The sequence below is a fragment of the Xenopus laevis genome, chromosome 1L (genome assembly GCF_017654675.1).
Source record: "Xenopus laevis strain J_2021 chromosome 1L, Xenopus_laevis_v10.1, whole genome shotgun sequence".
NCBI lineage: Eukaryota > Metazoa > Chordata > Amphibia > Anura > Pipidae > Xenopus > Xenopus laevis.
The window spans coordinates 125,601,580-125,629,296 of NC_054371.1; the positions used below are offsets into that span (position 1 = coordinate 125,601,580).

A 27,717-nucleotide genomic window follows, 5' to 3' on the forward strand; every position below is an offset into this window, starting at 1 on the left:
GTAGCTGATGACTTTTTTTAAGGAACTTGCTTAAATTGCGTAAGTTTAATAAAATATTTATGATTTGTTTTTAATTAGTGTTAATTAACTACATGCAAGGGTATACTTGATAAAACTATTGCTTGATAATACATAATACACATCTTTAAGAAGTGCCGGGGAGCATTTTATGGAGGTTTCACTTTTATTCCTTTGATAAATATGCCTTATGGGTTGTAAGCCATAAATGTCTCATGTCAAATTCTATCTTTATTGTTATAACAAAAAACATAGGGAAAGGGGTACAAGATACTAAAACTTGATCTTCTGTTGTCTGTATATAGTAAAAAAAAGTTTTAATAATAATAATAATTAGGCAAGAGGGCAAGACTTTAGGTAGTAGAATCCTAGCCAAGGCTAGTAACTGTAAAATACTCAAGCACTGAAAAATCCTAAAATGCATATTAGCAGAAAGACAAAAAAGTACTGCATGCTGCAACCAGAACTGCAGTAGAAGCAGCTAGGAAAGTTTATCAGGCTACATGATTTGATTTCTCCTCACTATGGCTATAATATGGAACCTACAACATTGATTAAATAACTATTTTCAGTGCATTTGAGAGACCATTTACAATAAAAGTGAGAGAAAAGAGCTATTGGAAAGCAGATGGGGAAACAACAGAGTAAAGTTGGGATGAGAGTCCAACACCACACTATGTGCTTACATCTAACTTACGAAGCAAATTGGGAACTAAAACTTTTGATTTACAGCGCTGGGAAACAGAAAACTGTCTCCCCTCCCAGTCAACCAGTCAATATTATTTGCTCTTCAGAAGATAAATGCCATCCACTTGTGTTTCAGTCTTGTTATTGTAAAATATGTAATACCCCTGTATGAAGAGCAAAACAAAGGGCTGCCTTTGTTTGTAAGTTCTGATAAATGCCCAGCACTGTCTGTCCACTTTCTAATCCCCTGGTCTCCTCGGGGAAAAAAATGTAAGCATTAAATGTCAGCCTTTGTTTTCTCGGCTCCAGTGGAGCATCTTTCACATGCCGGATTGTTTTACTGCTGAATAAGATGACCTAGTAGGCTGACCGGAGAAGTAGGAACGAGGCACCTAGCGTCATCTATACAACGCTTCCAAGGGTGAGATGACACCATTCAGAGCACAGCTATGTTCTGTGGAAATGGCAAGGTGCTGTAAGGTATAGTATTAATTAAAAGAACAGTAACATCAAAAAAATTAAAGTGATTTAAAGTAATAAACTATAATGCAGTGTTGTCCTGCACTGGTAAAACTGATGTTTGCTTCAGAAACACTACTATTGTTTATATAAATAAGCAACTGTGTAGAAAGGGGGACAGCCATTTAAAGGAGAAAAGGCCCAGGTTACACAGCAGACAGATACGCTCTCTAGAACATAATGGTGTTTTCTGTTATCCACTATTTAACCTGTGCCATATAGGCTTTTTTCAATTTCCGCCATTGATACACAGTAGCTTGTTTATATGAACTATAGTAGTGTTTCTGAAACATACAGATCAGTTTCACTAGTGCAGGGCAACAGTACGTGATATTTTCATTACTATATAACACTTATTTTTTGGTATTACTATTTCTTTAAAAGGAAATATGCGGTTTATGGCTTCTTTAAAACAGATGATATGAAAAAGGATACAGAAAAATACATTCACACTCACAAGTCTTCTAGTGAAACCTTGTATAACGCTTGTGGGTACAGACCTTGTTGGAAATGAGGAAAGTTCGGTTTCCTTTAGGCCAATTGTCACACATGTAGACATATTTAGCTGTTGGTTGTCACATTTTAGCTATTGCTAAATTAACCCTGTGGTACCATAGAGCTGAAAATGTAATGTAATTGAAATGTAAATAGGATTGGGCATATTTATAAAAGGTTTAGGTATGTTTCTAGAAATCAAAATAAAGGTTTTATATATACTTCTATAAAATAGTTGGTACCATGAAGAACTTATACTGTTGGTGCACACACACAATACAATGGGGTCTGCCATTTCTGTGTTCAGCTGAGCCAAGCATCGTAAATCATGGATGCTCCAGACTAAAAAATACTGGGGATAGACTATGCTATTGCAGTGATGAAATGAAATGGGATTTGACTTGGTCAGTTTGTGCCGCATCAAGCTGTGATTAAGAATTATCAAAAATGGATCAAATCACCATGATCATGCTGAATAAAGAACTGGCAAACTTTTTGAGTTGTGTGTGAATCTGTGACTCAATAAATTACAGTAGTTAAAGATAAACATTTGTTTTCATGGTACGGGTCATGTACTGCTTTTTCATTTTTTTCAGATATTTGATACCTAATATTAAACCTATTTAAAATGCCTGAGAGCATGAGGTATTCATACATAGACTAAGTTTTTCCAAATTAGTGGTTTCCCCCTAACCCAGTGCCAAACCTGCCTCATCCCTGTGGTACAGTAAATCCGTCTCTGTATTTATGTAGCTGAAAAGTGTGACTGTGAAATCCGAATGTGTGCTGTACAGTTTATATGACTAATCAATGAATATCTGTTCTTAAGCAACAAGTATTTATTTGCTTTATTTTGTGCCTTTGCTAGAATTATAAATGCGTGTAGCCCTTTATAGTCTCCATTCCATTTTCCTGCTAAAAAAACAGCCTTTTCACACTGTTACTTTTACATTTTTATTATGTTCCGCATACTTGGTCATTGTGGGAGATTTGTTTTTAATCTAAGGAGAGTTTTGCAAAATTCTTTCCATAAGAAATTTTAGTAGTTGTGTGTAAAACATGAACTAGATTTAAAAAGGTTATACCATATACCAGGCTTTTCCTCTTCCTTCGCATTTCCTCGCCAGCCCTTTCTAGCTGTTGCCTTTTCACAAATCTTTTTGTTTCATATCTAATTGAAGTACATGCCCGCGATTGTAGCTTTGAGAGTACTTTAAATACGGCCAGAAAGCTGGTTTGCATGTTACTGGAAGATAATCTGTTTCATAGTGACATTGTAGATGGTCATAAGTATTTTCCAGTCTATATACCAGATTTATATACTAGGTCCTTAACCATTTTATTCATGAGCCACATTTAAGTGCAGAAAGACTTGGGGAACAATTCCAGTGTATATAAAGTTGTTTATGTAAGGAGTTTTGAAATAAAGGCAGTGGTTGATTGTGCTCTGACAGCCTCAAGTAACCTCTGCAAAGTTGCAACAAAGTTGTGTCTTTGTGCCTCCAAGCCAGGCATATAAAGACGAGCACCTGGTTTGAGGCCATTGGGACACATTTCAAGGGGATAGTAAGCAATATATTGCTCATAAGCCTGTGCATGACACAGAAGGAGCTGTCCTTTGAGGTGCATGAAATGGGTAAGGGAGTTGCGGAGCTCAGTCTAAAGGCTAATTAGGATGAGAATTGGGAAAAACAGCCATTTGCTAAAAGCCCATCCTGATGGTCAGTTATTGTAGGATTTGTGGCTAAAAACCTAGATGTTGTTGGAACTTTGACTGAATCACTGACTGAATCACTGATATACAAGTATTTTTCTACATTTGTATTTCATAATCTAATGGATACCATTGGAACAGGTTGGAACTTCAAGTTAGATTCCTGCAGCGGGTCGGTTAACCACAAAAACCAGCGGGTTGCGGATAGAAGTTCCAGGTGCGGGTATAGACGCGGGTCGGCGGTTTTGCGGGTCGCTGGTCGGGCCGCGGGTCTTCTCAATAGCGATATTTACTCCTATATTCTGGTCACGTCTACTTCCGATGACGCTGCTTCCTGTTTACAATGACAGCACTTCCTGACTCTTGATGGTCAGCGGGTCCGGGTTGCGGATAAGGTACTTGCGGGTCGGGTAGCGGGTCCAAGCGGGTAAGAATGCGGGTACAGGTCCCAAAAAATGGACCCACACAGGACTCTACTTCAAGTAGAGTTTACACTGAAAAAGTGTGACAACCACAAATGTACTGTCACTATTACCTTGCCGGTATACAAATATAATGATTGCATTAAATGTAACGGCCTTCTTATGAAGAATTCATATGTAATACTTTGCCACAAAGAAATTGCACATATTTTGTAACATGTATGATATCTGGTTTTGTTTAAAGCAAAGACATTGTCCCTGCGTGCCCAATAAAAACTAATCCCTCATATTTTCCCTTGATGATGAAGATGAATACTCTACAGTGGGAAATATGAGTCACCGCAAATCCCCCTGAGTCAGAGCTCTTTAGGGGACTGAATGATTGCAAAACAATTAGATGAAGAGACAGTGAAAGTGTCTTGTTGTAATATGAAGTGCTTTGGTTTGTACAAGAATTAAACAGTGGTTACAGTATGAGTGACAGTATCTCGTTTTGAATAGTCTGTGTAAGATTGTATCTATCTCTCTCATCATGTGCACCAGGGATGAGCAACTTGCTGCTTTCCAAATGTTGTTAAACTACAACCCCCGTATCCCCTTGACTGCTTGGCTTTTTTTAATTCTCATTTTTTTGCCCTTTAGTGTATCAAACTCACACCTTTTTCCATTGATAGTTTTTCTTATGTGCTATAGACGCTGCATTTTGCATACATTGCAACTGGAAGCAATTACCTTTTTTTCAGTGCAGTTTTCTGGGAGAAAAACAGTGAACAGTGCCTGGCGTTGCATTTCTCTGAAAGTATTGCCTGTACCTGGAAGTCCATTAGCATGCAGTCATTTCCTTGCTTTGCTGGAATAGGAAGTGTAATAAAGATGAAATGAGCTGTGTTGTGTTTGCTACCAGTATGAAACAAAATGAACCGGACAGGGTAGTACCTGCAACAAGCTAGTATTTTCTCCCCGGTCTGTATGTGTTTCCTCTGGGTCCTTCAGTTTCCTGATGATGTAATAAAGAGTTGCACCAGATCTAGATCTAGTAACACATCACAAGCAGTCAACAGGTTTAATTTACTGGCTCTTTGTTTAAAAGCAAACGCCTTATTGGTTGCTATAGGTTACTAGACCTGGTGCAAACTTTTATTACATCACCCTTTACATTCTAAACTCCCCTGGTAGACATAAATGTAGCCCTATTCTGTTATTGCACGAAATCTAGCACTGATTTTCTTGCGTGTGGTGCTACAGTAGTCCTGTGTTTCCTCTACCAGGGAGAGCAGGTACACTATGGGGGGAATTCACAAAAGTGGTGATATTGAGACAAAATAAATGTGAAGGATTTCCCACCAAATTCACAAACAGATACTGTTTGAGTTCTACTTACAGCGATTTTTCCTGTGCTTTCCATGTGATCTGTGTTTGAAGTTAAGTAGAATTTTGACCTGTGTCCTCATGCTTTAATTCAGGTCATGGGTGATTTCCTGCATCCAGCAGCTGCTATGAAACTATAACATACCTCCCAACTGTCCCTTTTTTGACAGGTCAACCCGCAGTCCCTCATTTGTACTGGAAAGTCCCTCTTTTCTATGCACTGAAGAGCCAGAAAAAGAAACAAAGTTTCTCACTTAATTGGCTTTTAGCAGAGAGCCCAGAACAGCTAACAGGTGCAAATAAGATACTTTGTAACAATTTTGAGACACAAAAACACAGTTTAGATAAGGAGAAATATTTTCAAACTTTCATAACCTGCCAAATTTTGTAAAACAAACATGGTAATTAGGGGGTGTGGCCACAGAAAGGGGTGTGGTCACAAAAATTGCCGCGCTACGTATGGGAAAAAAATTTTTGTCCCTCTTTTTACTTCCAAGATGTTGGGAGGTATGCTATAACATTATAACACTGTTGTTGTTACTAATAATATATGGTTATAAAATGTATAATAAATAAACAATACACAAACAATGCTATACACGTGGTATTTTTAGTCTGCTGAACAACTCCCAGCACACACTAAGCTGGTAATACTTATACTGAATGGTTGTTGCATAGCAAGTGATCACATATTTACAAATACACAATGATCTAATTGCCTGGCTTGATATTTGAAATGACATGCAAGCCTTTCATCAGAATTATTTTACTTCGTGTGAGGGATGGGTGGTGCAGTTTTTCCACTTTACCCCCTTATGCAGCAGTGAATGTGCAAAAAGAAAGCTTTTATTACCTTTTTTATGCTTTTACTAGGTGACCAACTTAAGTCCTATGAAATACCCATGCAGTGCTATGCTGTTCAGTTCAAGGGCCTGGGCTGGGAGTGGGGCTGGCTGGTAGTGCAGGGATCCAATGTACCTTATGACCACAAGGGCTCCATCTAGCATCTAATAAATAGTGTATTCATGCAATAGGAATGAGAGGTACAAATATGTATTATATGTTTTGCTCTTTTGCTTTTGTACTTTGCACCATTTAATAAATGAGCTGTCTTTACTCCACTTTGCATGCAATCTCAATGCCTTAGAGATAGAGAAATTCAATTTTTTTGTACTACTGGCCAAAGGGCGGGACAGTAGATAATATAGTTTTAGCTTTTATGCATTTCAAATATACAACTATTCCTGCCTCCAGTGCTTCAGGGGTTAATCTGAGTTCATATTTAGGTTAGCCCTGGAACTAGAGAGGCTCAGTATCTTTGTCTCTGAAGCTTTGTTAGCTCAATGATAACTAAGCCGCATAATGATAAATGTAGCCTATGGAATTCGCCTACAGAAGCTCCCTCATTCCAAAAGAAATTGCGTGGTCCAAGACCAGCAGCACTTATGTGTGTGTGTGTATATATATATATATATATATATATATATATATATATATAATATATATATATATATATATATATATATATATATATATATATATATATATATATATATATATATATATATATATATATATATATATATATATATATATATATATATATATATATATATATTATATATATATATATAGTTGAAGAAGTTTGGATGCACACTGGGATTTTTAAATAAAAACCGTTTTTATTTAGTATTAGTTAAAATGAAAACAGGCCAACGTTTCGGTCCCCATCTTGGACCTTTATCTATATATATATATTCTACATGCTGTCATTTAACTCTATGAAACTGATCAGTGAAAATCATTATTAGTCATTTAATTACCCAAAACCAGAAAGTAGTCTTTCTTTGGACCTGATGATTGTATTGTTTTCTATTGAAATAGTGTGCATTGCATTATGCTTCCATTCTCTGATAAACATTCCCAAGAGATCCATCCTTACTGTGGCTCTATCAGAATGTCTCTTGACAAATCATGGGCAGACAGATTAAGGCCCCTTACCTCAAAGGTTATCAGGCTTCCTTCATGTCTCCTTCCTGACAGAGAGATGGTGGTCGGAAGCTCAAGCTTTGCTGTTATCTGGAACTTTTATACTGTGTTGAGCAATTACTGCACATATTCTCACGATTTTAAGCACTTTTCCTTTTTAAAGATTTTTTGTTTTGCTTGATTGAAAAAAAGCAGGTTTTTTTTAATATTCTTTTTTTTTTAGTAGCACATATTTATTATAACTGGCAGGATTTGGCTGAAAGGTTCTGGAAGCAATGACAGGGTATCTATACTTGATATTCACATGCCTCATTCTACACACATAGCACTGCACTGAAACCAATAACCATAGACTTAAGGAATAATAGATTCAAACTTCAAAGTTATTCTTTCCTTTCCCTGTTTCCAACTGTTATGTATCCAGAACCGATGGATTAATAGCATAGACAAAGAATTAAAGGACAACTATACCCCAGAATAAATACTTAACCAACTGTAAATTTGTATCCTAAAAGTGACCTATTACATTTTTGGATAGGATTTGAATACATTTATTGATAAATATTGCCCTTTTACATATTTTACCTTGCACCACCATTTTGTGATAGTTTGTGTGCTTCCTCAGAGATCACCTGATCAGAAATAACGCAGCTTTAACTCTGTAACAGGAAGGAGAAAAACTCAGAGTCCTATCGTGTTATCGGCCGATGTAACCTAGGATTAAGATTATCCAGTGGTACATACTACTACTAGAAAAGTGCTCCCTAGGCACGTGCCTCTTCTGCCTACCCCTAGTTCCGCCCCTATTTTTATACCATACGTTTTCAGTAGTATAGATTTCCTTTACTTAAAGGGATACTGTCATGGGAAAAAAAATGAATCAGTTAATAGTGCTGCTCCAGCAGAATTCTGCACTGAAATCCATTTCTCAAAAGAGCAAACAGATTTTTTTTATATTCAATTTTGAAATCTGACATGGGACTAGACATATTTTCAATTTCCCAGCTGTCAATTTCCCAGCTGCCCCAAGTCATGTGACTTGTGCTCTGATAAACTTCAATCACTCTTTACTGCTGTACTGCAAGTTAGAGTGATATCACCCCCTCCCTTCTTCCCCAGCAGCCAAACAAAAGAACAATGGGAAGGTAACCAGATAACAGCTCCCTAACACATGATAACAGCTGCCTGGTAGATCTAAGAACAGCACTCAATAGTAAAAACCCATGTCCCACTGAGACACATTCAGTTACATTGAGAAGGAAAAACAGCAGCCTGCCAGAAAACATTTCTCTCCTGAAGTGCAGGCACACGTCACATGACTTGGGGCAGCTGGGAAATTGACAAAATGTCTAGCCCCATGTCAGATTTTAAAATTAAATATAAAAAAATCTGTTTGCTCTTTTGAGAAATGGATTTCAGCGCAGATTTCTGCTGGAACAGCACTATTAACTGATTAATTTTGAAATTTTTTTTCTTTTCCCATGACAGTATCCCTTTAAGAGACCTGGATTTAAACTTGCAGACTGTCTGTTTCAGTCTTCGTTGATCTCATCAGGTCAAGATACTGGAACATGACACCTGAAAGGATAGGACAACCATATGTTAAAACCAGAGAAGTTAGGGTGAAGTTGGCTAAATAATCACACTGACACTTACAGAAGTTGTTAGAAAATATCCAGTACAGACAAATCTATTAATAACCTTCATGCTCGCCTTGTCTTTCTAACTGCGGTCAGGCTTTTTCAGGCGACTGTTGAAAAGCGCATCGCCTCGTGTGGTTAGCACAGGCGTTTTTACATAGGCGCCCATACAAAACTGTCGCCTGCGCCGGTCGCGGCGACTGTCGCGGCGCTTTGTCGCCGCGACCGCAAACGCGTCGCTATCTCCCCGTGTGGACTAGCCCTTAAACAATTCAATGTCTCAAACACCTGCAGGTTAGGTAAATAAATCAATGGGGTGTCAAACACTTAACCCTCCCTTTTGTACGTTCCCCCACAGTGCTGACGCCCGTCTATACCGGATGAACTAGTAGGAGCTTACACATCCAGCAAATGTTTTTACCATCGGTGGTAAATAGGGTTGCCAACTTTTTTGAAAAAAATACCGGCCTTCCTATATATTTTTCTTTTTTCACTATTAATAACATTGGGATCAACTATCATTTTTACCGGCCAGGCCGATAAAATACAGCCCAGGTGGCAACCCTAGTGGCAAAGGCTCTTTGAAATATTAGTGAAAAAGTTTCCACCACAGCTCAATCGCTGAAATCCATTGCCATTACCACCCTCCCCCCCCTTCCATGTGTAAAAATGTCTCTTTTTATTTTCTGCTTATTAGCATTCATATATAAGCTCGCCCCTCACACTAGGTTCTGCATTGCCAGTCAAAACAACACTATCTATTGATGACGATGAGGTGTGCTGCTCTATGTACAATTTTTTGCAGTAAACTTAGCCGTATGGCAGCGGCCTCTTACTGTTTATAATCATACAACTTCACATTCAGAAGCACTGTGGACCTAAATACATAAATATTGGGTATGGGGATTGTTAGACTGATTCTCAAGTCACTCCTATGTTTGTTTAGGGCATCATAAGTCCAATATAGAATATTTATCAACTGGAGAAAGTTCATTCTTTGATAAATATGCCTTTAAAAATCCCATAGAAATGAATGGAGATCTCTTTTTATATAATTACTACACGCAATGGCAAAAAACGCTTTCCCAGCTGAACAAACTTCTACTTTTCAATATCTTGTATAAACAGGTGCTCCTGTTAATTAAGGGGCAAATACTGTACATATCGTATTCAGTAGACATTAATAGAGTCTTGCTTATGCTGTACATAGGAAACTTTTTATTTGCTTTATTAAACAAACATGGTTTATTCTTAAGCATGGTATACACGAGCCAATAGAAGAATATGTCAGCAGTTTATCAGATTGTATATGACCCCTTGGGATGTCAATATCGGGCCAGTGTGAAAAGTCTGTTGAACAAGACGGCATAATGATCTGATCAATGGCTTGCAAATAACCAAAGACTCCCTTGCTCAGCAACCTTGCTTAATGAGCAGATCTAGCTATGGCCAGCTTTACTACTAAACTCATTAGATTAACGGGAGCTATTTAGTTGCTCTGTTCCTCACAGTGCATCCTCATATATAATGAACTGTTTATTCACTGTGTTGTAGTGGAAAACACTGGATTCCTTTAAGACAAGGAAAAGCTTGGTAGACAGCTGTTATAATCCAACTGCATATTCTTTGGAGAGGGAGTCAATGCAATAAATACACTAGGAAACATTTGCTGTTAAACTTAAAACCTTTTTTTCTTTACATAAAGGGAACAGACAGGGCACAAATTCACTACAAGCCCTGTTTAATGGGCTGCTGTTTATTGTCCCTTTAATGTACCCAGACAAGTATCCAGTCATAAAAGCCTTCACTGATGAAGTGACCTTTCTGTAGCAATGGGCATACTTGAAGCACTCCTCTTAAAAGCTTGAACCTTGGTGGCACTGTAAAAGAAAGCAATTACGGCTAGTAACTCTTCAGATGCAGAAACTTTAAAGAGGAGGTAAACCTTTCTTGAACGTATTTCTGCCCCCAATAGTTGTTGAACTACAACTCCCAGAATACTCCAACAAAATAGCTAATGTTAAGACTGTAGACCGATCACCACAGAGCTGCAACACTGCACAATAAAATGTTATTAAATTTCAATTGATGTTTTGTAACCACCATCTGAACTTCTTTCTATGTATCTCTAAAATAAAAACATTCAGCGAAAAAAAATTTTAATTGATGCATTCTATGTATGTACAGTATGTACATATAACTTTATTTGTAAAGCGTTGTTAAGGAGCTGCAACACTGTAAAAGGCATAAAAGTATAATATAAATAAAAGTACAATATATAAAAGGAGGTCACCATCTTGGAAAGTGTCTGCGACACTCACAACATGCTCAGTGGGCTCTGAGCAGCTGTTGAGAAGCTAAGCTTAGGGGTTTTTGCAAATTGTCCAGCAGAAAATGAGGTTGGCCTGTAATATAAGTTGATGCTACAGGGCTGATTATTAAAGTTTGATGCTAGTTGCCCTGGTTTCTGTGCTGCCATGAAGTAATTATCTGTATTAATTAATCAGTCATATATTGTGACATTTATATTCTATGTGTACTGTATATTGTGAGTGGGGCCCCTAAGCTCAGTAAGTAACAGTAGCTTAGAGCATGTGCAGTGAATCAGCAGAAATGATGGGGAGCTACTGGGGCATCTTTGGAGACACAGATCTTTACTAATAAAGGACTGTGGTTGCCTTGGACTGTTACAGAAGGCCAAAACATATTGTACAACATTTCTAGAATGCGTCTTTAGTTAAAGGAAAACTATACCCCTCAAACAATGTAGGTCTCTATGAAGATATATTGCATAAAACCGCTCAGGTGTAAAAGCCTGCTTCATGTAAATAAACCATTTTCATAATAATATACTTTTTTAATAGTATGTACCTTTGGGTAATCAAAAATAGAAAATTGCCATTTTAAAAAATAAGGGCCCCCCCTGGGATTGTATGATTCACAGTGCACAGAAACATACCAAACAAACTATACTTGTTGGCTCATATGAGCCAATTTTAACAGACAGATTTCTGTCCTTTGCTTCCACATTTCTTCCTGTTACAGTTAGAGCTGCAGTATTTCTGGTCAGTTGATCTCTGTCCTTTGCTCCCACACTTCTTCCTGTTACAGTTAGAGCTGCAGTATTTCTGGTCAGGTGATCTCTGTCCTTTGCTTCCACACTTCTTCCTGTTACAGTTAGAGCTGCAGTATTTCTGGTCAGGTGATCTCTGAGGCAGCACACAGACCATCATGAAATGGAGTTTCAAGGCAAGAGATGTATAAGGGCAATATTTACTTAAAAAAAGTTTATAGTTTTCCTTTAAGCTTTAGTTCTCCTTTAAAGTCCCCTGACTTTAATGGTTTTAATGTTTTTAGCGGTTTGTCTAAGTGAAAGGGATTTGGTCGAATCCTAACACAAATTCTGCAAAAGTGCAATGCTTTGTCTGCAATACTAAATCAGATCATGTATGCAGCACATTCCTTTTTTAATAAAAATAAGCTTTCTAATCATGTATTGTCATTAAATTGGCTAGAATAAATTAAGGTCCTAACCAGTGTGTCTGACAAAGTTAAGAACTTCAAGTGTCATGATTATGGTTGTATGAGTGACTGAGTAGGATGCAAACTAATTTCCAAATATCCCCGACTATGCAGAACAAATTAGCTCTCCTACATTCCTCATTGTTATTCATCACACACGGAGTGCTGGGGATGCTTGGTATGCACTAGCTGGTTTCTTGATGATATTTCTATATTCATGGCTAACCTGAAACTGGAACTATGGGGCACATAGCTGTTTTTATTAGTCATGGAATTTACACTTGGTTGATCTAAGATGCATATTTAAAGGAATACTGCATACAGTAATAAAGATTAGATGCTAAAAAAAATTCCACAAAGTAAAATGAGTTTCATTTTATCCAATACTTATTTTTTTAATTATAGTCACTAATGATGTGGTTATACCATATACCTCTGTTTTGTTGTTTATATTTAAAATTAATCAGTACAGGGCAAAAAAAAAAAGTTTGCGTACTTTTTCATAGTAGATCTAGCAAGATGTGAATGCTGCATAATGCATACCCAGTTTCTATTGTGTTTAGATTATTTTCCAAGAATTGAAGGTAACTTTATAGGCTGCATGTTGGCTATGTATGTAATATTTGTGTGTTTGGGACTCCAGTTCCATTTTGCAGCCTTCAATGTATAGTAGATAAGTAGTGATGGGCGAATCTGACCTATTTTGTGTCGCCAAAAATTTTTGGAACAGCAAAAGTCAGAAAAAATTCGAGGAACAATTTTTTTTTTTGACATGCAACAAATCTTTCCACCCATTGGAGTCTATGGGCATCATTTTTGGCGAAAGCTGCCGAAGAATTTCGTTCATCACTATAAATAATTTATTTATCTGCAATTTTCACCTGAAATTACACTCTGGCATGTTGTGAGTGAGTGACTGTTCCATTGCTATCCATTGTACTGCAAGTGGCAGTGATCAAGATACTTTTGGGGTAATATAATAAAATTATTAAGGTTGCCCACATGCATTCACCCATAGCAACAACAAATATGATTGTTTTCAAACAGTTGACATGTAAAGACTTCCTGGTAGAAGGTATATGTAAACTATACTGTAGCACAGGATGCAGCATGTTAAATTGAATAATCCTTTGTGTCTGGAAGTAAAATTACTAAAATTTAGAGTTTTGTTTTGATAAATGTACCTGTGTGTTCATTCACTTTTTACCTTCTCACGATCATTATCACATGTATTCATGCACCAAAAAAAGGGGAAAAAAACCAAGCCCTTGTTAATTACTTTATTCCATTTTTTTCTTCTTTCTAGGTGCTTTTATAGTTTGTTGGACTCCTGGCTTGGTGCTCTTGCTACTAGACGTATGCTGCCCACAGTGCAATATACTTGCTTATGAGAAGTTCTTTTTACTCCTGGCTGAATTCAACTCTGCTATGAACCCCATTATCTACTCCTATCGCGATAAGGAAATGAGTGCCACTTTCAAGCAGATCCTTTGTTGTCAGCGAACAGAGAATGTAAACGGACCCACGGAAGGTTCTGACCGCTCTGCTTCTTCTCTCAATCATACTATATTGGCTGGTGTCCATAGCAATGACCATTCTGTGGTTTGACAAGCGACAACACATTTCAGAAATGAAAGCTTTTGGGACGAGAGGAGACCCCTTTCTTTATAGCTGAAAGCTGCCAAGCAAACATTTGGACAGAAGCTGTGATAATATCTAAAGAAATACACATATATAATCAGGAACACTAACCAGCTAATTCAACCATTGCTGAAGTCCGAGGAATTTATGGAAATAACAGCAACATAAAGTATGACAGACATTAAAAACCGGCTTCTCTGCATAAGATACCTGTGTCAAACTTCCACATTTTGAACTGCCATTTCATGTAGAGGCCTAGGTCTTTTTTTTTTTTTTCTTTTTTTTTTTTTTTAAATATAATCCATGAAATAAAACATACATTTTTCGTCCCATCAGCATGCATATGATGGACCTTGTTTTGAAGTGACTTTATAACACTTGTGTAGCTGCACTGCCTTAAAGTAAAATCAGCAAAATAAGAAATTTGATATTTTCTAATATAAGCAAAAGAAATGTGTTCATTTTTGTGTGTAGTCTTTCTCCGTTATATGAAGTTTTATTTTATATATATATAAATATATTCTTTTTTTCTAACTTTTCCTAGAGCAGAGGTATTTGTACAGTTTGAAGGAAACAAGAAAAAGCCTTAAATAACCCACAGACAATAAAACAAACAGGATAAAGCATATTTTTATTGATTTAGTCAAAATTTGTGTAACTTTTTGTGTGTGAGATTGCTTAACATGGCTCCTAAAAATGAAAAGATGTGACATTACTAGTCTGATGCATCGTTGTTGCCAGGTTTTTCAGCACAGAGGGAAATATGCCATACATTTTGACTTTCCTTAACTTCTATAACACCGGAACTCATGTGAGGTTGTCTTCATGCATGTACCATTGGATGAGGCCCTATATAATCCTATGGGTATGTTCTCCACTCATTGTTCTTTCAATGAAACACTTCTAATGCTCTTAGTCTTCAGCTTTCCTTATCTTTCCTTTGCAAGTTCATAATGAGCATGCAACCTTGTGTTGGTAACCACTTAATTGGCTGGAGACAGACAAATGGTTAAAACTAAATGCTTTCATCAGTGACATCCTCATTACTGTAGATTTTTCATTCCCTACGACAACGGCTAATATAAGGATTATTTTCAAGTAATACTGTTTTAATGTATACAATATTGGCTGTGGAAATTGTGAGAGTCATCTAGAGATCTTAAGACCAAAGCCAGTCTAAACATTTTCAAGGTTAAAAATTCAGCTGGAAGCCAGAAACCAGACAGGTTTCAGACAGACTTCTTTTTTGTTTTTCTTTGAGTAATAAAATATACTACTCTACTTGCACAAAAAATCAAGGCATACTTTATGAAATAGTAATGTGCTCTGTTAGATTTTCTAATTACTGTGATTTTTTTAATTGAAACAGTGAAATATTAATTTGGTTTCATGACATTTTTTTTTTTTCCCTAACACGGGGAGGCCCATATATCAAAGGTCAAATTTCGAATTCATGTGAGTTTTTTAAAACTCGAATAAATTCGAATATACTCTAAATTCGATTATTTCATAAAAAAATTGAATATCTAAAACTTGCACGAATTTTACCGACTTGAAAACTTGAATCGAATTCGACTAAACTCGATCCAAATTGGTCCCTGGAACTCTCCCATTGACTTAGGTGGCAAATAGTTGATATTTAATTTTTAAAGGGCCAGAGTTTGATAAATCTCAGAATTCGAATTAAAATTCAAATTGAGTTTGGATAATTCACAATTCGAATATGAGAGTTTTGACCATAAAATAAAATTAGACTTTTTAATTTGACCCTTAGATTTATTAAAATATGTTTTGGTGTGATGCTGATGTGATAAAATATATGGGGAATTTAGTAAAAAGAAACTCTAATTTACATGAATAATATCCACTTTTGGGGAAATCAACACATTTCAGTCATTATTAAAATTTCACAAGGGTGCATTCTTATTCTTATTGTGATTGTGTTCAAATTTTATATACTCCCCACTTTAGATTATATTTTGATATTACATTGTGGAAATCAATGCAGCAAACAGCTGTTCTGAAGTGGGAAGAAATGAGTACAGGTATGTGATCCGTTATCCGATAACCCTTTATCCAGAAAGCTCCAAATTACAGGATGGCCATCTGACATGGCCATTATAATCCAAATAATCAATATTTTTTAAAATTATTTCCTTTTTATCTGCAATAATAAAATAGTACCTTGTACTTGATACAATCTCATTAGGGGCAAAGCCATCCTATTGGGTTTATTTAATGTTTAAATGATTTTCTAGTAGACTTACTAAAAGTTTCAAAGTATTGAAAGATACTGGAAAATCCCAGGTCACGAGCATTCTGGATAACAGGTCCCATACCTGTATTACCGGTTCCCTTACAATGTATTTAAGGCCTAAGACTACCTAAGGGAAATGGACATATACTGCCCTTTTTAAGAAATTCAAAACTTTCTTTGTCCTATAATTTGGCATTTTTTACATTTTAAAAAAAATTATACTCAACAAGCTAAATGAGTTATCTTTAGCTGTTAAGTTTCTGTTTTGTCCACTAACAATGGAATCATCTCTTTAGCCTTTCATGTGTTTTTTTGCCATAATGAAATGTAACTGACAGCCATCTCTAATGACTTTCTTTTGTACTGCTTACAGCCCTTTTATACCGAAGAAGTATTTTTTTCTTTCTTTTGTGATCTTTAAAACTGAAACATGTACCAATGCACAAATGTTTACGTAGAAAAGACACACAAGAATAAAACAATGTCTTGTTTATTAAATGCTAGGTCAAGTACATATACATTATCAGTATTCATATGTGTAAAGAGGCATCACAACCATCTGCCTATGTCTTATAGTAATTATAGTAATTGAAATATTCTTGCTGCATTATATACTCCAAAAACATGGTGAAAAACCCTTGCAAAATAGATTTGTTTTAGTGTCAAAATAAACATGTTAATATTTATTAAGATGAACATATAATATTAAGATTCCACCCACAGTTTGTACATAAATATTTATAGATCTTCTTTTTGTATTTTGTTAGTGTATTTTATCATGTTTTTCTGAAACAAGATATTCTACCTGTCATAATTCCAAACAGTACATCCCCATATATGTGTAATCATAATCATAAGGGGGATTCTAGAAAGGTGTTGACTTTATTTAACTTCAGTTAACTATATATTGTTAAGAAAACATTAAATCAGAACTTAATCAGATCAATATAACAGATATTAAAATAATAATACTTTTTGAAGGGTCGCTATGAGCCAGTATTTGTTTATGTTTACAAACTGAATTTGTAGCATAATATATGAAAATCACTACATTTAACAATGGGAGATTACCAAAAGTGGAGAAAAATTTTCACTGTTTTTCATTTACAAGGACATTTTTAACTCTCAGAAAAACTGGTGAATTTATCGTCACAGTATTTTATTTTTTTTCTGGATTTTTTAAATGTAATGCCAGTCATTCTATTTATTCTAAGATACTGGGTCCTAAAAAGATTTTTTAATTACATTTATTGGTGCATGGTATTCGGTTGCATTCACTTAAATTAACATTTTACTGAAATATCGAGCTTTTTTTTCAAAAGAAAATAGAATGAGTGTTATGAACTCTCTATAATAAAGATGATCAATTTATCATATACAGGGAAACCTCAATTTTACATTCCCTCATTTTAAGTTTTCCCTCATTTTACATTGTTGTTTTGTGGTCCCACCTTTATATTATGCATAATACATTTTCCTGGATTTTACACCATTTTTTTCTGGTCCCCGGAAAATGTGTTTTTTATTACTGTACAGGTATAGAATCTATTAGCCTATTCAGACTTGGCACCTGGAATGTAATTCCCAGTAAGGGGATGCTTGCATAATTTGGATCACCATACCTTTATTCTGCTAATAAATATTTAAACATTAAATAAACCCAATAGGATTGCTCCAATAAGGATTAATTATATCTTTGTTAGGCTCAAGTACAACATACTGTTTTATTATTACAGAGAAAAGAGAAATAATTTTTAAAAATTATAAATATTTGCTTAAAATGGACCATGGAGATGGCCAGTCATGTAAGTACAGCGATTGTGGCTTTTATTTTGATTTTAAAGATGATGTTGACAAATGTTTGTATACTCCAGATATGCAGTAACAATACTATTTTCTATTAATGCCACAGAATGTTGAAGGAGGGCCGGCTGAATTGTTATGGCAGGATGCAACAGGCGACTATGATAAGAAGACTGATTAGAGAGTGGAGGTTTCTTGGGAACAGAATGCATTAGGATGTGAGTTGTGTCAGCTAAAAGCTGAGTACATTAAGGGGAGATTTATCCAAATTTTCAGTTTTTGTTTGGTGAATTTTGAGAGTGAAAAATGTTGGCTAATTGACATTTTCACTTGGATTTTTTCAAGTGTGCAAATACATGAGAAACCTTTTCAAGTATAGCACTAGGATTAGGGTTTGCAGGAGAATTCTAGAGTACATGGACTGGAAGAAAGTTTTGATACCATTGGTTTGAATGCTTCTCGGCATGTTTGTGTTCCCAAATAACAGGTGTGGGATCCATTATCCGGAAACCCGTTATCCAGAAATTGCAAAGTCTCCATAGACTCCATTTTAATCCACAAATTAAATTTTTTTTAAAAATGATTTCCTTTTTCTCTGTAATAATAAAACAGTACCATGTACGTGATCCAAACTAAGATATAATTAATCCTTATTGGACACAAAACCAGCCTGTTTGGTTTATTTAATGTTTAAATGTTTCTAGTAGACTTACGGTATGAAGATCTTAATTATGGAAAGGTCCATTTTCCGGAAAACCCCAGGTCCCAAGCATTTTGGATAAAAGATCCCATACCTGTAGTAGAAAAAAAGAGTTGTTTAGAAGGCGCAAGATAAATGTATAAATAGAGAAAATGAATTCTGTGGAAAAACAACTATATTTTGTTGAGAATGTAACATCTAGATCTTTAATAAATATAGTCATATGAAGTTTGGGTACCCCTCTTAATTCTTTGAAGTTTTGTTTATCATTGGCTGAGCTTTCAAAGTAGCAACTTCCTTTTAATGTATAGCATGCCTTATGGAAACATTAGTATTTCAGCAGTGACAATGTTTATTGAATTTACAGAAACTATGCAATATGCATAATAACAAAATCAGACAGGTGCATAAAAAAAGCATCCTTTTGCAAATGTAACAGCCTCTAGATGCCTCCTATAGCCTTTGATGAGTGTCTGGATTCTGGATGGTGATATTTTTGACCATTCTTCCATACTAAGGGGCCGATTCATCAAGGGTCGAATATCGAGGGTTAATTAACCCTCGATATTCGACTAGGAATTGAAATCCTTCGACTTCGAATATCGAAGTCGAAGGATTTAGCGCAAATTCTGCGATCGTACGATCGAAGGATTATTCCTTCGATCAAACGATTAAATCCTTCGAATCGAACGATTCGAAGGATTTGAATCCAACGATCGAAGGAATATCCTTCGATCAAAAAAACTTAGGCAAGCCTATGGGGACCTTCCCCATAGGCTAACATTGACTTCGGTAGCTTTTATCTGCCGAACTAGGGGGTCAAAGTTTTTTTTAAAGAGACAGTACTTCGACTATCGAATGGTCGAATAGTTGAACGATTTTTACTTCGAATCCTTCGATTCGAAGTCGTAGTCGAAGGTCGAACTAGCCCATTCGATGGTCGAAGTAGCCCAAAAAACACTTTGAAATTCGAAGTTTTTTTACTTCGAATCCTTCACTCGAAGTTAATGAATCGGCCCCTATATCTCTCCATTTCAGTTAAATGTGATGGCTGCCGAGCATGGGGAGCCTGCTTCAAATCATCCCATAGATTTTCGATGATATTCAAGTCGGGGGACTGTGACGGCCATTCCAGAATATTGTACTTCTCCCTCTGCATAAATGTTTTTGTAGATTTCAAAGTGTGTTTAGGGTCATTGTCTTGTTGGAATATCCAACCCCTGCGTAACTTCAATTTTGTGACTGATGCTTGAACATTATACTGAAGAATTTGTTGATAATGGGTTGAATTCATCCGACCCACGACTTTAACAAGGGCCACAGTCCCTGAACTAGCCACACAGCCCCACAGCATGATGTAACCTCCACCAAATTTGACAGTAGGTAGCAGGTGTTTTTCTTGGAATGCAGTGTTCTTCTTCCGCCATTCAAAGTGCTTTTTGTTATGTCCAAATAACTAAATTTTTGTCTCATCAGTCCAAAGCACTTTGTTCCAAAATGATTTTCAAACTGTGACTTGTCTAAATGAGCTTTTGCATACAACAAGCGACTCTGTTTGTGGAGTGCAGAAAGGGCTTCTTTTTTATCACCCTGTCATACAGATGTTCTTTGTGCAAATTGCACTGAATTGTAGAACGATGTACAGATACACCATCTACAGCAAGATGTTCTTGCAGGTCTTTGGAGGTGACTGTATGTCCTTAAATTTTACTAGATTTGGCTTTTGTTGTAAGAAGGGTGTTTTTTTCAAAACCTTAATTTTTGTGCTAGTACTTAGAATCCATATTGCTCTACACAGCAGTATCTCAGTCTTTTAAGCTTTGTGAAACCCACATTATTATTATTAACATGTATTTGTGCCATCATATTGTGCAGTTCACTTGTACACCTTTGGCAATGTCTGATTTTAGTTCTAATTCTTTTTTTAAAGAGGCCAGTCTGTAGGTTTTAACAACTCTGCAGGGCCCATCCGACTGATATCTAGCTGAAAATCAAGCAGATATAAATTAAGCAGGTTTGACAATCCCACCTGACGAGAAGCTCATCGCTGGTCCTCATCTGACGGGTCTCCATAGGCCCTTGTGGATGATCCAATTTTTTTGGCCCTAGTATCAACAATATGATCAGCTCAAGCCAAAAAAGAGAAACTTGACAGTTTGCTTGTAACAGGTAGCAATATTCCTTTTCTTCAGGAAAATGCTATAATTATCCTTGCACTATTAATTATATTGTGTGACTTTCTTAGAATCCACTTTCCACTTTGATTTAATTGTTTCAATGTGGTGGCTTTTGTTAAACACAAAATAAACCCTTTCTATGTTCTACTTCAGTAATAAATAAACACCCTTATAAGGAAGAAGTCTGTACATGTTAATGTCTCCAGTAAATAGTACAAATGAGCAAGAACTTTAGAATTTGTAGGTTTTTTTTTTTTTTAAGAAAGATGTTTTGGTTGGGAACCAAGCAATATGGTATTGTTCATTCATGCATAGATCAAATGAATATTCTGCGTAAATAGAAAGCTAATCAGGCAAGGAGAAGTGGGTAAAGAGTTGCACTTCACTGTAACACTCCTATGTGGTAGAACCACACTGTACAGTGTATGCTGGGTTGTTAATCCAGTGCAAGGTGCAGAGTAAAGCCTGCACAAACCATTGTCTCTGAGCAGTGATAAATGTGTCAAAGGGGATTATGTAGTAAAAGGTTTGCCCAGGAGCAGTAACCCATAGTAAACAATCAAATGCAACATTTACTGGTCAACTGTTTAAAAGCAAGCATCCTATGGGTTGCTGCTCCTGGGCAAACTTAGTTCCTTTTATTACATACTGTACGTGGGCTAGTGTGTATTTTCACATGCTTTTTATAATAGGGTGGATGCTCATACTTTACAAGATGCTTGTTGCATCGACTGACAAAATTCCTTTTTAGCATTGCTTATTCTTCGAAATAAATTTATTTGGATTTTCCAAAAAAGTTGCTTACCATTTGATATACAGCATTCAGTACAGTTAGGCCCATAAAATGTTGGACAGAGGCAACTTTTTTTTTTATTTATTTTGGTTCTGTACATTACCACAGTGAATTTTAAATAAAACAACTTAGATGCAGTTGAACTGCAGACTTTCAGCTTTAATTCAGTGGGTTGAATAAAAAGATTGCATAAAAATGTGAGGAACTGAAGCCTTTTTTTTAACACAATCACCAAAATTATAAAAAAGTTGTCTCTGTCCAAAGATTTATGAGCCTAACAGTATATTATAAATATTCACAAAAAAACATAACCAGTATGACAGATAGAAAAAAAGAAACAATAGAATAAACAAACAAAGAAATTAGGTCAAAGGACCATGCTCATGAGAGCTCACACTCCAACCCAAGTTTATTTAATTGTGGATGATATGCAGAAATACAAGTACTGGACGTGTTATCCAGAATGCTCGGGACCTGGGGTTTTCCAGATAACGGATCTTTCCGTAGTTTGGGTCTTCATGCCTTAAGTCTTCTAGAAAATAATTTAAACATTAAATAAGCCCAGTAGGCTTGTTTTGCTTCCAAGAAGGATTAATTCTATCTTAGTTGGGATCAAGTACAAGCTACTGTTTTATTATTACATTAATCATTTTTCAAAATTTGGATTATTTGGAAAAAATGGGAGACATTCCATTCCGTAATTCGGAGCTTTCTGGATATCGGGTTTCCGGATAAGGGATCCTATACCTGTACCAAATACTATCATTCAAAGGTGATACATATTGGGCCAAAAAGTGACTTGTATCCCAGACTGCTATCGCAGATTGTGTTTACTCAAAGTGTGAAAATTAAAAAGGTTAATATGTGTTTTTGGTAATTTTATTGGCATTCTGAAAAATGTTTGTCATATAAGCCACTATAGACATTTTACCTTGGCCTTTTCAGTTGTTGTACTCGGTCAGACTTTTATATCCCTACCATATGGACTGTACAAGGTATTTTGTCATTCAAAGCCACCAGATAATAAGCAGTAACTATTCCTCAGCAGTTTTATTGCTTTCCTCATAGCTTAAATATGCCTTGCCTGTATGCTTTATTTCAAATCCTAACTCCCAAAAACCAATGGCTGGTTTTGTTGGTGCATTAAGAGAAGAAGTGAACTCTTCTTAAAAGGGTAGAATATATATATATCATTTGCTCAACATCAATAGGACTTGTGTGGAAAATGTCCTCTCCCTCTTGTAAACAGTGTAACTAAGGGATCTATCCCTTAGGGCAATGGCACATGGGCCATTTTGCCATCTATTCAAAGTCACCTTCTTGGCAGTTGATAAAACACTTTTTTATTGCTCCGTTGTATATTATTACACGATTGGACTGGCTTGTTCTTAACTAATCACATTGGCCTCAATTCAAAGTCCTTTTTGGATGCCTTGTTATCCACTTGGGAGACAATTTCATGTGAGCGACAAAACACCCCACGTGCCATTACCTTATACAGGGTGGTTATCTAGGGACTATATTAAAGTTGTTTCGTTTTGCAAAAGGGATGCTTAGCATAGGCCACAATCATCAATTATATGGATATCAACATGGAAACAAGCAATGTTAAAAAGGGAACATCAGTAGTTCTTTAGTACATAATAGATGTTAAAGCCATTTTATAATCTTATATGTAATTCGTCTAATGGGTTGAAGCACTTCATATACAAATGTTAATCTGTGTCCATATGTGCATTGCCTGTTGTACTAAAGAGATAGCCAAAACAAAGAACATTAATAAAATGTATTTGATTTGTTGTGTGTCATAACAAAACACTTTGATGTCTTTATTTTGGATTTGTATTGGTCTGATAAACATATGGCTTGATAAAGAGCTTTCATATGCTGACTTGCAGGATATGCATGTACAATGGTTGCTCTTATGTAAGGATATGTAAGAGTGTTTTCATCTGACTAAACCAAATCACAATAGTCCAGAGGGAATGGTAAGAGTTGTAAGTCAACTACTGGGAGGTAGTTTGACAAACCTAAACCCACCAGCATAATTTTTTTTTTAAAGCAAATTCATAAAAGTTAGATCGATTATGAGAGGTAAAGAACTGGGTAGGTCTTGCAAGACCTTTACCCACAGCACACATTTTTACTAATGCTGACCAACTGGCAGCACCCAATAAGCAATAGTTTTACTTGCAACTCAACCTGCCACCCTCCATGACAACACAGGGGGACAGAAGGACGGCAGCCTCTTTAAGAAAGGCAAAACAGAATGCATTGCCAGACCTAACCTTTCAAACAACACCCCCTACCTGCATCCCACTTCACAAGCCTCCCTGCATTTCTGATCCTGACCTTCAATTGAGGGATTGGATTCTGTGGATAATTAAGATAGGTTTTGGGGTGAATGCTCATTTATCTTTTTTCAAGATAAATTAACTCTGGATAAGGAAAATATAACATTATGTTTTTACTTGAAACACTATAACAAGTAATAATGATAGCTGTACATAGTCAAATTTCGTCAGACAACTTGTCTGACTGTCTGGGCAGGTCATATCAATTTTGACAGACCATCCTGACATTGGGGAGCAGATTTACGAAGTGGCAAACGCGGGTTACAATTATCCAGCATTACCGCCCACAGGGACATCACCAATTTACTAGTTGCCATGTGCCAATTCGCTAGCGAAAGAGCTAGACGCTAGCGCTCATTCGCACTCTAGCGCTAGGAGACAATTCGCTCTGGGGAATGAACGTTACTCCGCAAATTCACTAAAATGTAGATTTCACTGAACGTTACCATTTTTGCCAGACTTGCCTTCGCCATTTTTGCCAGACCAGTCAAAGTGCACTGGAGTGCATAGATCTTCCTCAATCTTCTGTTACTTACATCATATTCTTTAGTGCAAAAAGCATCAAAGTTCAAAAAATGTATTTTCCTTTTTTCAGAGTGACAGCCTGCAAAAAGGTTTCCTGCACATGTGTAATTAACAGTGGAAACGTAATGTATTTTTGCTGCAACATATAACATAAACGGGGGAATATAATAAAAATCGCTAATGATAAACTATTCGCAATGCAAAAAGTTATGCCTTTGCGTGAACAAATTTTGCTTTGTGCGAATTTAATATAGCTTTTGCGAGCCCGGAAACTGTTTAGCGACCACTTCCGACAGTGAAAGTCGTTATGTTTGCTCCAAAAGATTACGACACCTTCAAGCACTTCTTATGATTGCGCAATTAAAATTCGCAATGCAATAACAGTTTAAGGAACAATATTACATTGCGAGATGTGGATTTCTAGTCTTATTGGTGCGAATTGTTTTGCTCTTTGCGGCTTTTATTACATTCCCCTGAAAGACATCCATTCAACTTTAAATTTCCCGCCATATGCAAACTAACCTGAGCGCAAATTTTCGCTAGACAGAAATGAACGCTAGCGGATGCTCGCATTGTGGAAGTAAGGCTAGCAAAAAGTCTCGACCATTTGGCGCCCATGACGAAACTCATTTTAGTGAATTAGCATTGCCTGAGCGAATTTTTGCCTGGCAAATTGTAGCGATGGGTGCAAAGTGGTCGCTGTCGACTTTTCGCTGGTTAGTGAATCTACCCCTGGGTTGGATCACAAAATATGAGGAAATAAAGAGGATCCACAGCTCCTAAAACTACACGCAACAGAAGGTGGCCATGCTCATGTATCCCACAGGCCAATCAAATACTAGGTATGGTCGACCAGGGGATGGTCACCTTTACAATGACAAAGAATGAGAGGATCTCATTCATAGACTGAAACGGTGTGATCCAATTGTAAAATTGTCAGAAATAAAGTGTAAATCTTGCCTTTGCTTTCAGGTGTAGTTACTTTGGCAAAAAAAAATGTTATATAGCAAAAACACTGATTTATTTTGTCCTGTTAAGCTTCCTTAGGATGAAGATTTGAGTTTGTAGCACGTAAGTAAATACTCATATAAATATATATATATCTGTGTGTAACATGATTTTTTTTTTACAGCTATTCAACAGCAGCACTTCCTATGCAATAAAGAGTATAAAGAAGGGAAATGGGATGTTGAAAAACAGATTTTCCTTTGGTGAGGCCTTCACTGAAAGATTTGGTGTTATTTTTGTCATTCTAGTGAATTCAGGAAGGGCATGCTTTTCCTTTCTTCCTGCACCTGATTCAGCTACACATGGTTACCATTTTTAATGACCTCACTGCCATTAAGCCATGCAAGGTAGAGCACCAGACATTATGCTCAGATGTAACAGAATTATGTGTTGTTTGTAATGTGTTGTGTGTAATTTAAGTGCCTCTCTGGCATCGGTAAAAATTAGGTTCCAGGCAGCTACTTTAAAGATCTGGATTATGTTTTGAGATATGGCTGAAGCACCTTCTCTTTTAAAAACTATATTAAATAAGTGATATATAAAATATTTAATATGATACATACCCTGTGCTCTTTTTAATTTTGTGGCAGGTCAAAGGAGCAGTGAACTGTTTTTTTTTAAATTTAGTTGGTTATTTATCAAAGGTCAAGTTTTAGAGGTTTGTGAGGTTTTTTTTATACCTTATTTATTTAAGAAAAAACTTGAATCAGTGAATTTGAGGTTAAAAACCGGAAAACTCAAACTAATCGAAATTTCCGTTGAAAAAAACTCGAATCACTCGAATTAAATGAGTTTTCAGATGAAACCCACTGAAAAAACCCGAACATCAGTATGGAGTATTTTTATATTCAGGCTATTTCCAGCTTCAGGGTATAATACATCTCAAAAAATTACAGTTTTTTTTTCTTTTATCAAATTTTGATTATATTAACCTGAAAATTCGAGTTTTGACTGAAAACTACCCTAGAAAAACTCAAATTTTTCGGGAAACTAAACTCGACCTTTGATAAATAAACCCCTTAAAGTTTGTACCCATCCAACAAGAACTTGTCAGGAGTTTCTTAGTAACACATATTCAATTGTAGAAGAAAATGCTGGGTTTTTTTTCTATAGTAGAGAGCCGCCAATAACATTTGTTTTTTCCCCCTATTAAGTACTAAAACCTTTGTATTCTACCCAGTTTATCTATAAGTTACTATGTAAACTTTGGCCTTATTGCCCTATTTCAGCTTGAATGACTGACCCCATGCCTAAACAGAAACTTATTTAAATGAAATATATTTAAGCTTCTTAACCAAACATGCATGTTATATCAGTGTAGGGTACATTATATTTATCTGTATAGAAAGTCCTCTCATTTTGTGGTGTTACTGGCCCTTTAATAATAATAATGTTAAAAATGAAAAAAGCATATATGTACATTGTAGAATAAGTTAGATTTTATTGTAGTAATGCCAATTCATGTATGTATCCACTTATTGTTTAATATTTGTTTTTAATACTTAATTATTTAATATAAATATTTTGAAAAACAAGTAAATCACTCCTTAAATGTGATTTTAGCCCTGCTGGTTTGATAGGTCAGATGCAAGAATACATTTAAATCATATACCAGAGTTGTTTATAGACATTAAAATTAATAGAGCAGTAAGAGGCTCCAATGAGGCCAGTAAGGTACCCTGTGGTGACAGATAGCAGTTAGCCTCAGTGATAGAGAGATTCCTGGAGTGTGGGCCACTGTGAGCTCTCGGGATTGATTTACCAATGCAGTGAGTTCTACCTCTGGATGTTGAACACTATAGCTGGACAGTGAGTGTAACATCTGAGGGATGAGCAGTTGTACCATATCAGTACCTACTAAAGATAGTGCTATTCAGTCAATAAAGTTTCATTTGGGACTGATTTATCAAAAATTGAGAAAAATTCAGAGAAAAAATATAGATGCGAAAAAAGTATTTTGCCACCTGTCCAGGTTTGACCTGTTTTCAGAAGGGCTCAAATGGGCAAAGCAAAAACCTAATTTGTAAAACAGAGAAGGATTTTTGGAAATTGATGTGGTGTTCAGCAAATCACTAGTTCTCATCC

The 27,717-nt window shown here is 36.1% G+C and overlaps 1 protein-coding gene across 2 annotated transcripts in view; it reads left to right on the forward strand.

Annotated features, from left to right (window-relative positions):
* Positions 1-14,718, forward strand: part of lpar1.L (lysophosphatidic acid receptor 1 L homeolog) — a 78,621-nt gene extending 63,903 nt beyond the window's left edge. The window contains exon 4 of one of the 2 annotated variants that reach the window (XM_018253936.2): positions 13,681-14,718. In XM_018253936.2, the coding sequence (XP_018109425.1) occupies positions 13,681-13,982 (302 nt within the window). In that variant the 3' untranslated portion in view covers positions 13,983-14,718. 2 annotated transcript variants of the gene reach the window in all.
* Positions 14,719-27,717: the final 12,999 nt, after the last annotated feature.